A 12,434-nucleotide genomic window follows, 5' to 3' on the forward strand; every position below is an offset into this window, starting at 1 on the left:
TGTCTTTCACTCTTTTTGATCTGCTCTGATGATCGTTGGTATAGATATTTGGGGGGGTTCTGTTCTGCTTCCAGTTATAGTCTGCTTGAATCAAAGGTGTCACAACTCCAAAATATTAGAAAATTCTAAGAAAAGTAATACATACGGCTTGGAGTACGTATAATAGACTTAGAGTGTTTGAATATAAGTACTGAGTAACGCATTAACTCTTGTTACGCTGTCTAGTGAAGTCATTTCAAATGTGTTTTACTGGTTGTAATTCTGCTTTTTTTGTTTTGGTTTTTGGGGTTTTGTTTGTTTGATAGCCCTTTTTACTTTTAACTGTTGTAAGACCAGACTGAAGTGTTCCTATTATACTTTAACAAACCATTCATTTCTTATTTAGTTGGCTTGCCTACCCGGATATTAATTTTAAGGGGCAAGCTACAGTTCTGGAGGAAGACCATGGGCTCTTTGAGATTTCTGCCACAGAAATGAAATCATTGCATCCACTTCAAATGGTAAGCAAATTTAAAAACTGGCGTTTTCCAAAATGCCCATGAATCTAAAATAACCATGGTGGGATTGCTTATGCAATCTCTGTCTGGGAAAAGAATATGTGTGCTATTGGATCGACAATCTATACATGATTTTTCTGTGCCTCTATATCATAGAGAATATCTGTGTGAAAACATTTTAATGTTTTCTAGAAGACAAATGCCTGAATTTACTTTGTGCTAAGTTTATTACAATGCATGCAGTTTCCTTATAAGTACTGTTCTGTGAAAATTTTAAATACAGTTCTGAATTTTTTTGATGCTTATTAGAAAACCTCTTTTTAAATTATGATTTTCCATCACAGTAATGAATAAGCTCAGCATTAATAATAAATGGACAGTTCTGTGAGTGGTTGCTTTCTTAAAGATAATAAATGCATACAGTATTTTTGTTGCAAACATTTTTTATTTGAGGGCAAACTCTTCAAATGTTAGCTATGTGGCAAACCATTTTTGGTTGTTCTGTGCCTTTAAAAAATAAAAACCAGGAAAAACTAAGAAATTTTAAGAAATACCACAGTGTGGAGTGACATTAAAAACAGGAAATTCTGGAATTAGGTTGTGTGGGGAAGGGGTTACCTTTTATGCTCTACAACCTTGAGGTCACAAAGATAGTTAAGTATGATAAAAAGTGTTGTTGGAACTTGTAAGGGGACGCACTCTAATTTAGAAAGCCTGAGTAGTTGTCCGGAGGAAATGAAGGGTCAATGGTTTGGAAATCTACTCTGCCAAATGAGATGTTTTTAAATCTAGCAACTCCACTTTGTTTCTTGGGACACTCTGCAGGGGGCGATTAAATCTTTACTCACTCATGTGTGCTTGAGGACTAAAAAGCTCAGTTTCCTTCCTTGTAATGGTTTTAATCTGGAAAGTATATTTTAAAGATTTCTTGCCCCATCTACACTGATGAGCCATCCGACTTGGTTTTGACTACTGTAGGGTTCTGTAGTTCAGTTTTAAAATTTACCACAACTTAAAGTTGGCTGGTATATAACCTTTAATGTTTTTTTTTTTTTTTTTGTATAACGTACATATGTCACTTAGTTACTTTCAAATATTCCAAATGTTTCTGTATCTAATATTAAAATTTCTTATCTTAAGGGTGGACTGAAAGTGGAAATGCCTATGAACTTGAAGGTGAGTCTTAAAAACAGTCTTTTATAGCAGGCTAAAAAGCTTGAGTGTTAATCTTTAAGTATTTTGAATTATTAAGGTAAAAAATTAGCAGAATGCATGCTAATAATATCTAGTTAGTGGATGTTGGAGGGAAGTGACTGCACAAAATGGCCACTGAGGACTCATGCTGTGAGGGCGAGTTGGGTCAGTATGCAAGGATGGAAGTCTTGCTGACAACCCAGTCAAACACCATAAACACCTGCAGGAGGGAAAGGTGATAGGTTTGATTTTTGATTTTGTGGGGAGGGGCGGTAGAGGTGGCACCTTGACATTCTAGTGGAGGTATCAGACGTTTGGGAATAATGCTCACAAAGGAGATGAAGGATTATCAGAAGAAGGGGTAGGTACCTCCTGTCAGAGAGATGGCAATTTGTAAGTATAAGTATCTGAAGGGAACAGTAGAGGCAGTGAAAACTGGAGCGGTAGTGGCACCAGGATTAAGCACATTTTGGGAAAGAAAAGGAAATGGAATTATAAAATATGTGTGAAAAGAGATGGGAAGAAAACCAGTGCAGTGATCAAAGATGCAAACAGACCTCTGCTTGACGAGGTTACAGCACTTCCAGAGGCAGGCATGGGAAGAATCATCCGTCCTCCTGTCCTGCAGAACAAGACACAACTCCTCCAACCGTCCCATTTCTGGGGGCTTCCTAATTGATCAAATTGACCACAGTGCTCTTAATCACATAGGTGGAATCTTTTAAAACTTAGTATCTGAGTGTATGTAATACATCTTGGCTCCTTGTTGGAGTCGTATATACCCAAGTTTAAACAAAGACTTACTGCCTGTATTCCACTCGTAGAGATACTGTTTTGGTCTGGGGTATGGTCAGAAGTCTTCAAAGCTCCCCACGTGATTCTGATAACACACAGCCAAGGTTTTCGAACCAGTGACCTGAAAGATGCAGAGTTAGCTCTGACACTTTCTGAGTGACTCCTGTCTCAATCTCTTCAGGTGTGACAGGCTCGGTCTTCCTTGGACTATTTGCAGTTTGACAGGCTGTAGCGGTATATGAATGAGATAGCTATCATAGATGATCAGATGAAGTTTTTAGATGTTAGTGAAGGCTTACTTGTCAAAGAATTACTGCTTCTTAGTCTGATTGGGTTCAGCATATGTAGAAAGTATTAAACTCAAATAAAACTTCACTTCAAATACAGCATCCTGTGAAAATTTAATATGTGGAAAACAGGAGCAGTACTATGTATTTTTTTCAGTTGTATAATATCAGTTTTTGGAGACAGGGAAGCTATAACTTGTTCAGTGTGTTTAAGCATGGGGCCTTTGTTTGCTGGTTGTACGCCACGTATGCCATCAGCCACAAATAGGACCAGGTGATAAGAGTGTGGATAGATGAGTGCCGTTATCACCATTGTCACTTTTGCATACTAAGGACAGGCAGGTCGTACTTGGGAAGTAAAGAGCACCAAAATGGCGGAAGAGGCATACTTGTGCCAATCCAAATTTGAAGTAAATGAAATGCTAGGAATGGATTTCCCACTATACTTACCCCCCACCCATATGAATCCAGTATCCAAAAAAAAAAAAACCACCATAATTTTTGCAATCACTTCTTATTAGAAAGTTTTATATTCAGATTCAGGAATTTGTGTATCTATTTCTTATCAGTAAATAGCAATTGCTATAGATGCAGATAGTGTTATAAGAAGCAGCTGTGTTTTCTCATTCTAGTAGATAATTTATTACTGTGTCCTAGAACCTCTGTAGAGAGTTTTTATTTCTAAGAGGGGAAATTCCGGTAAATATAAGGCAGGTTTGTATTAAATTCCAAACAGAGAGCTAAACTTAGCTAATTTAAGAATCCTTTATAAGACAGTTTTTGCCCTGTGAGATGGCCCCAGAATTTGGGTAACGAGAACAATGGAATCATATTTGACTATATTATTATGAAAGAAATATGCTATTAAGATATTTTATCTTTATGATAATAACTCACATATTCCTTGTGACTATCAGCATACTATATTGTAAATAAAAAGGACAGTGGCCCCTGGCCCCTATTCATGTCTTTAGTCTCACTTAAGTAAATGAGTTTTGTGTCTATACCAAAAAACGAGCATGTTAAGTAATTTTCTTTCATATCTTTCAGGTTATTATTTATGAAAAACCTCACTTCCATGGACATGCCAAAGAGTTTAGTGAACACATAGATTCTGTCCCTAAGTTTTTAAAAAATGGGGATTTTCATGGAATTGGATCAATTCGTGTCATCGGTGGAGTGTGAGTGTTATATCTACAATATTTGATTTAATAGTCTATTTTTTGAAGATCACAAAAAAATGTCCCAAGCCAAGCAAAAACAATGTGTCTTAATCTAAAAATATTACATCCCTTCTGGAAGGTACTGTAAAATAAAAAATATTAGTCACTACTCGCTTTTCTGTGAACTTGTTGTATTAGAGATTTTGAGGTAGGTTAAATGTAGAAAATGGTTTCTCAAAACACTTAGTATTCTAAACACAATATGGAAGATAAAAATTACAAAATAAAATTATTCATTTATTTATTTTTACAAATTTTGAACATGAATGAGAGCCCCAGTTTTTATTCTCTATTCTGTGCATCTTCTGTGTTAAGGATCTTGACAGTGAGTCCCTCATTAAAAAAGTAGCCTGGGTTGTGTGTTTCCCAAGTCAAGGATTTTTAACACTGGTTACCTTCTGGCCCTGTACTGTTTTTGAGGAGCCCCCCAACTACCTCTCAGTATAAACCCGATTGTAACCAATCATTGCTACTATCCTGGTCTCAGCAGTTTCTGGGGCAGATACCCCAGAAAATCTGTGACTGCATTGGGATGTGCCTTTGTATTTGTATCCTGGCAGATAAAAATCACAAGAAGCTTTCTTCATAGCTTATTTGCCATTGTCAACCCAGTGCTAGAATTCCTCTAGAAACGTTGGTCTCTTTGCTGATATGATAGTTTATTTGGGATATTGGTTCATTTTAATTAAAGTATCGATGTCTCCTTACTTGCAGTAACATCATAAATCTTGTTCATGCTATTCTAGCAAAAGATGCAGCTAAAATATTTTATTCATAGGCATTAAATGACTGGCCTAAGATCACTCAAGAATCTACATTTAGAGATTTAGACTTTGCAGTTTCTGGCAATAAATCATAAGTGATGGCTACACTAGCCAAAATGGAAATAAAAGAGACTGTGCCATGTATTAGATATGTAGGACATATCCAAAATTGGTCTGACATATTGGTAATCATTTAATTCTTTATCTTTCAATTTAAAAAAATTATTAGGCCCTTGAAAAACAAATGTGTTTTGGATATATTTTTATTGTGTCGTATTTATTTGTAGTCTGCTCTGATCTGTGAACACATACCCTTCTTGTTAACCCTGCTAAATATTTTTTCCCTTTTCTTTCTTTTGGGATCTGAATGTTTTTCCCATTAACTAGATCGTGATTTGCATTGTTTTCTGAGTTTTTTGTAATTATTTTATAAAAATTTTAAGAAAATATTATGCTTGTAATACAACATACACACTTTATTATATGACAACTGTAGGAGAAAAGTATCATGTCTCCATTTAAAAGTGAACAGTTGAGGGGCACCTGGGTGGCTCAGTCGGTTAAACATCCGACTCTTGATTTTGGCTCAGGTCGTGATCTCAGGGTCGTGGGATCAAGTCCTGCATCAGGCTCCCTGCTCAGCACAGAGTCTGCTTGTCCCTCCCCCTCTGCTCCCTGTCCCCTGGCTTGCACATGCATGGGCGCACTTTCTCTCTCTCAAATAAGTGAAATCTAAAAAAAAAAAAAACAAGTGAACAATTAACTTCGTTTTTTCACTACTTCTACCATTTTTCACTTTTGTTAATTGTTTAACTTTATCTACAGGTAGTAGGAACTCATCTCTGTCCCATCTTGAGGAATCTAGGGAAAGTGAGGTTGATGTTTCCTTATTTTTCTCAGATAACATCTGCTTTTAAATATCCCAGATGTATATATAAATTGATTCTTAGACAAAACTTAATCATTAAAAAGAGCTGAGCAGATTTTTGAACTGTCGTCATGTAATAATTTATTATTCTGTCTTTAATATTAAGGTCTTCTATATATTTTATTCTTCCTCCCATTCAGGTATATTAAAGGCATGTTCTGAGTAGCCTCATCTATATGAATGAAAGCCACATTTAGAATTTGAAAATTTTCTTGCCCAATTCATCTTCACATAATAGTTTAAGAAGAAAATAATGTTAGTCTTTTTACATATTACAAATCCACTAAGATGTATAAAATGTTTATTCCAACTCATGTGGACCCCCTCTTCCCATGTCATATACACAACTACATGGTAAAGGCAAGGAGGGATTCATGATTGCTGAGCGGCTACTGTTAATTTTGTACCCTGTGGAAACAAGTTTTGGAGCAGTTTTTTTATTTTCTCAAAACAGTAGTAGTCAGCCCTACCCAGCTTCATTTGTCAAGCCCCGGAATTCAGAAGTCCCCAACCCAGGAGCTCAAAATAGTCATCCTAGAACCTACCCCATTGGAGGGGGTCCCATTCTAACAAGACAGTGCCTCAAAAGGCAGATTGAAGCGGGTCATCATGTGTTATGAACCATCTGTGCCCACGTTACATTCATTGCTACTGTGAATTATTCCATTAAAAATAAGTTTCATAGAGGAGCTTAATGACTAATGGTGTTTATCAGTGTTCTGTACTGATAGTTTTCGATTAGAAGTCAAGAAACCTGTGTCCCAAGGGGCTCCTGGGTGGCTCAGTTAAGTGTCCAACTCTTGATTTCAGCTCGGGTCTTGATCTCATGGTTACCTGAGTTCAAGCCCTGAATTGGGCTCTGTGCTGGGTGTGAAGTCTACTTTAAAAAAGAAAAAAAAAGAACACCTGTGTCCCTGGAAAGTACTCTGCCACAGTGCTTCTTTTTGCCATTATCACCCCTGAGGAAATGGTGGGAGCAACACTGCCCACCTGTAAACAATTACAGAAGTATTCTTATGTGTAGGCCACCAGGGCTAACGCCAGCCCATTTGCACTTCTCTTTGCTAAACCCACCAGTAATGTGTTTTAGATCTGAAACCCAGTGAGAGGTTCCTTTGATTTAAAACCTACATAAATGCTAAATATAGTAATTAGATTCTGTGATTCCAGAAGGGCTTTGTCAGTAAAATAAGAATAATTATCTTTGAATCTCAAAATGGGTTTATAACTTCCTCATTGGCTATTTGTGCTTTCCATTATTTTTTACTTGGCAGACTGTCCTTTGACCACGTTGAGGTGTGGCATCAGGTCATACCACAAACATTTAGTGAGCATTGCTCTATTGCAATCCTGTAACAGTTAACCTTTTGTTGGCAAGAGCCTCCAGACTATAAAAGCTATTGATCCATGAAGCATACAACATCTGTCTGTCTTTATAAATGGTAACAAAACAAATGTGTTGCTTTTTTAAAATATGGTGGTTTACAACTAGTTGCTTTATCATGATTTTCTCTCTTTTTTAATTAATCTTATTAATGGCTCAATTGGATGTCCTTTGTATTTCTAGGTGGGTTGCCTATGAAAAAGAACATTTTAAAGGCCAGCAATTCTTGCTTGAAGAAGGAGATTTTGAAGACAGTAATGCCTGTGGGGCATTAAGTGGCCCCATCTTGTCTTTCCGGTTCTTACAAGCTGTGAGTTAGCATTGTTATTCTTAATTTTCAAGTGGTTTTCGATGTATGAAAATCAGACATGAGTTGTGATAGGACATGAGGTTATAAAATGTTTGGAATACCTGAAAGCATTATGCTGAACTGCTTATGTGGTTTTTCTGCTTTTTTTAATGGCTAAGATGATTATAGAATACTTGGGTTAACTTTTCATCCATCAATTCCATAAGTATTTGTTGATCCCCTGCTTCGTGAGCTGGATTGTATCCCATGTTGGTGATACAGTGGCCAGAGTCCCCATCCTTGCTTTTCAGAGCTGGCAGTCTGATAGGGAAAATAGTAGTTTTATAAATGCTTGATAATGTTTGACTATGATTGGATTAGGCACAAAGTACTCACCAGAGAAAGGTCAATTGCTCCCACTTGGAAAAGAGAGGAAAAGATAATAGTTGAACAAAATTTCAGGTTCAAGGGTTAGCCAAGTGGAGAGGTTCCAGGACGGACTGAAGGGGAAAGGTGTAGGTGCTATTTTAGCAAGAGATTAACAAATGAAGAGGCAAGGATGTGAGCCAGTGGTTCTCAGCTGGAGGTGACTTTACCTCACTGCATTTCGCAGTGTCGGGAGACATTTTGGATTGTTGTGACTTGGGCGGGAGGGGGAGGGGAGTTGTGATACTGACATCTAGTGGGTAGAGGCCAGGGATACTGCCAAACCTCCACAACTCACAGGACAGACTTCTCACAAGATGTCATTAGGTCCAGGGGCGCCTGGATAGTGCAGTCAGTTAAGCGTCCAACTCTTGGTTTCTTTCGGCTCAGGTCGTGATCTCAGGGTCATGAGATCGAGCCCCACATCGGGCTCTGCACTGAGCACAGCAGCATTGGTTTGAGATTCTCTCTCCTTCTCCCTCTGCTTCTCCAGCTTGTGCATGCACATGCTCTCTCTCTAAAAATAAATAAATCTTTAAAAAAAATAATGTAATCAGGTCCAAAATGTTAATAGTGCAAACGTTGAGAAACCCTCACGTAAGTGAAACTGGTGTGTTTGGGAAATGCAGTTAAGTCAGGATATTAAGCAGAACTTCGGGAAAATAAGACCAAGAGCCAGATAATGAAGGGCCTTTTATGCATATTGAGGAGTTCAGATTTTTTTTTCTTGATTTGACCTTGAGCCCCTGATGGATTTTAGGCCTAGTGAGCGAGATTAGATTAGAATCTTTGAAAGATCTTTTTGGTGACTCTCAGACTCGGGGTGGAGGAGGTTAAGTCTGGACATTACAGGACTCCAGGTGGAAGTTGATGAGGTCATTGAGAAGAGAAGATAAATGTTGAGAGAGTTCTGTAGGATATCACAGCTTATCAAATGTTGCTCATTTTCCTGACCATCTCTAGAGACTTTTTAATGTGTTCAGAGGGACATACTTTCTTAGGACTCAGGATTTACCACTGTAGTCTCTTTCCAGAGTAATCTGTATCCATATAAACTCTATAAACTATCTGGAATGTGTTTCCAAAGCCCTCTTTGAAGGAACTGATAATGAAGTGAAGAGTGATTATGGGGCCCGTCCAGACTTAAAGTGAGCACAGGCTGGTTGTGTGCTCTGGCCCTTCAGGCTTTTGTCTGTTGGGGCCCTTCACCTGGTCAGGCAGGAAGGGCCAGAAAGGGAGAAGCAGCACAGGGAACAAGGGAGCATTTTTTTTCCGTGAATGAACTTTGTTAGAAAGTGAGTTGGAAATCAATTCTACTTAAAAAACATAACTTTTAAGGTATTTAGTCCACAATCCTATTATACAAGGGCCACGGGTTTTTTTCTCTACCTAGCCATTCCTTACTTGACCACTAAAAGGCAAGCAAGACAAAACAAGATAAACCCTCATCTTTTATTTTAGGTCTTCATGACTAGATGCATTCAGGGAACTATGGGTCATGATTCAAAACATCTTCCACCTATTATTGAATAATTTTTAATTTTTCCCTCATTTAAAAAAAATAGTGAATGGAAGCATTGCTGATCCTAGAAATGTTTAACAGTGAATGTGATGGCACCTTCCCAGGATGACTGTGACTAAAACAAGCAAACAAATAATAAAACCCCAGATCATTCATTGAAATCTCCCAATAGTAGAAAATGTGAAGAGATACAAATACTATAACTATATAGTTAAATAATTAGAGGGTATTTGATATAGATGGTATGATAATATACGTTGGAAAAATCAGCAGGAATTGGCATGTTGATTACTGCTACACACAAGTTTTGGGCATTTACAAAAATGATACCATTTTTATATAAGTAAATGAAGATACCCTTTACAGAAATCTTCTGTTCTCTTAAAATAAGATTTTTTTAACAACTAAAAGATTGATAGCTTATAAAGATATTATAATCCTCATTATAATCTTGACATTTGTCAAGTACTTATTAATGGCCTTACATGCATACTTGTACTTAATCTTCACAAAGACCACCAGATACTCTTAAGATCTTCATCTTACAGGTACAGAAACTGAGTATCTGAGAGGTTAGGTACCATGCCCAAGTGTAGAGCTGTGATTTGAGGGCAAGTCTGTCTTACTCTAGAGCCCATGTCAAATTATCCATTTTTGTTGTTGTTCTTACAGAATGATTAGACTAAAAAAAGAACCTTCACAGCAGAAAGCTGAATCTCATTCAACCAAAGGCTTATTAGCATTTCATTTGTAGCTATAGATATATGGTCACATTGCAGACCAATATACATGTATAGTAAATATTTTCATGGCTTTCAGACAGTTTATAATTTAAATTTATGTTCACTGAAATACTTTCAGATGAAATATTTTATATTCTTCAGACATAGCTTATAGTTGGGGAGGAGTTTTGTGGGTTTTTTTTACTTTGAGATAATATTGACATATAAAAAACTGTACATATTTAACATATACAGCTCAATGACTTTGTGGATAAGCGTGCACCTGTGAAACCATCACCACCATCGAGCCACAGACCTGTTCATCTTCTCCCAAAGTTTCCTCCTGCCCCCTTTATTACTAATTTTTTTTGATAAGACATAAGATCTACCTCTGGAAATTTTAAGTTTATGATATAATATAGTTAGACATTGGATTTAATAAGTTCTTGTGGTTGTTGGGGCACATGGGTGGCTCAGTCAGTTAAGCGTCTGCCTTCGGCTCAGGTAATGAACTTGGGATCCTGGGATCAAGCCCCGCGATGGGCTCCCTGCTCAGCGGGGAGTCTGCTTCTCCCTCTCCCTTTCCCCACCTCTGCTAGTATCTCTCTCTCAAAAAAATAAATGAAATCTTTAAAAAGAAAAAAAAGCTCTTATGGTTGTCATAGCCTACTCAACAGGTAAAGTTGACATAAAACATCTTTTCCCCATATAGATTCTCCTAGTATCCCTAACCTAGGAAGGAATGAAGCACTACATGTAAGATCTAAGTTGAAATAATATAAAATAAACAAGAGGATAGATAGAAAAACTGCATAATACAATGCAATTTTCTAATGTCCTGGCTTCATTATGCAGAACACTCTGGATCTACTAAGGTCAAATTCTGGACGTGTTCCTTAGGTATAATGTAATCTGTGTCACAGAGTACTTGGAGAAGACAATGGGAAATACGTTTCTAATTCCAAATGAGTCAGGTAGATATATAATGACTTTGAGTTAACTTTTTTTTTTTTTTTTAAAGGAGAGGTCCAGAAATAGGAGTATTTAGACTCCAGGGATTAAAAAAGGAATTTTTATTTCTTGGCTTCCTCAATAAAACTTTCTTGGTGTGCTTATTTTTTCTCCATTTTATACTAGCTTGACTTTTGGATCTGCTTTTATTAAGATTTTCAGTCTTGGGACCTCTTTTCAGATTTTTGAAAATTCAGATCTCCATTGGTGTCTCATATTACTTTGTCCACCAGAGGGTTATAGCACAAGAGCTCCAGGGCAGATCAGATCTGCTGCAGGATTTTATGGAATTTAAAAACACCCAAATTACTAATCCTTAAAAAGACACATCTTTGGTTCTGAAGCATCTGCTCATTGGTTTTTTCTGACAATGGGAAGTTCTGTACCAGAGACTATACTAAGCTCTCTAGATTTTCCCTTGGATATAAGAGCTTTAAAAATAGAAAGCAGAGTACAGATTTGAGATTGTTCCATCATTATTCATTCTTAAGCAACAGAGCTCCACTTAAATCTGTGTGACTTTCAAAATTATTTAATTGTACCTGATAAAGCAGGGATGCTAGTAACCTGGAAACCTCATCATGCTTACCATGGACATGACTCTAAGTGACTGTTGCAGTCATCTCCTGAACAAGGCACTTAGAAGTTCTGGTTTTTGGGTTTTGTAGTTTTTTTTAAATGTTTTATATCACACTTCATACATGTGATCCCTAGAGATTTAGCCCTGGGTGATTGGATTTGGCTTAGAGTTAGAGCCCTGCCCAGCAGGGACACCATATTGATGGTAACTAGTCAACTAGATCAGACACTGTGTATTTGGTAGGTTTGAGTGAAGAATGCAGAGGGAGTGAAAACCAGGAGAATGGCTAGTAAGGTACTTAGAAAAAGATAGAGGGCAAAAGCTATAAGGCAGGAAAAGCCATGAATAAACAAAAGCAGATGTAAAGAGGAGAGTGATGCCACTTAAGAGGCTCCCTTCGCCCTCGGCCAGGTCTCTGGGAATAGCAGGCAGAGTAGAAAGGACACAAACTCAAGTCACATGAGTAAATTTGTGAAATCGTCTGCTGCCAGTTCTTGTACTTGGCACTGGGTCCTGTGATAGCGGATCCTGCCTTCTCTGCTCACCTCGAGCCTGCACTGTTGCCAAGCAGCCCCCAGCCTGCTTCCCAGCTCACTCTCCCACAACCCACACGGTAGGACTTGTGCAAATCATTGCTCAAGTAAAGTACATCACATCATAACACAAGTTATTTCTTAATGAAAGGGCACAGACGCAGCACACCTGCGCATATCCATATTTATCTCTGTCTTTGTCCTGTTTTACTCCAACACATCGTAATGACCCTTGGCATTTCAGCTTATCCTCGTGCCCCTATTCCTGCAGCCCTCATG

At 37.7% G+C, this 12,434-nt stretch overlaps 1 protein-coding gene across 1 annotated transcript in view; it reads left to right on the forward strand.

Moving 5' to 3' along the window:
- CRYBG3 (crystallin beta-gamma domain containing 3) overlaps positions 1-12,434 on the forward strand; it is a 105,053-nt gene that overhangs the window by 54,977 nt on the left and 37,642 nt on the right. Inside the window, exons 9-12 of the mRNA XM_025873208.2 lie at positions 386-500; positions 1,638-1,673; positions 3,824-3,954; positions 7,256-7,382. Coding sequence (XP_025728993.1) covers positions 386-500; positions 1,638-1,673; positions 3,824-3,954; positions 7,256-7,382 — 409 coding nt within the window. The remainder of the gene's footprint in view (positions 1-385; positions 501-1,637; positions 1,674-3,823; positions 3,955-7,255; positions 7,383-12,434) is intronic.

The sequence above is a fragment of the Callorhinus ursinus genome, unplaced genomic scaffold (assembly GCF_003265705.2).
Source record: "Callorhinus ursinus isolate GAN/ISIS: 27379988/994484 unplaced genomic scaffold, GSC_fseal_2.0 scaffold1, whole genome shotgun sequence".
NCBI lineage: Eukaryota > Metazoa > Chordata > Mammalia > Carnivora > Otariidae > Callorhinus > Callorhinus ursinus.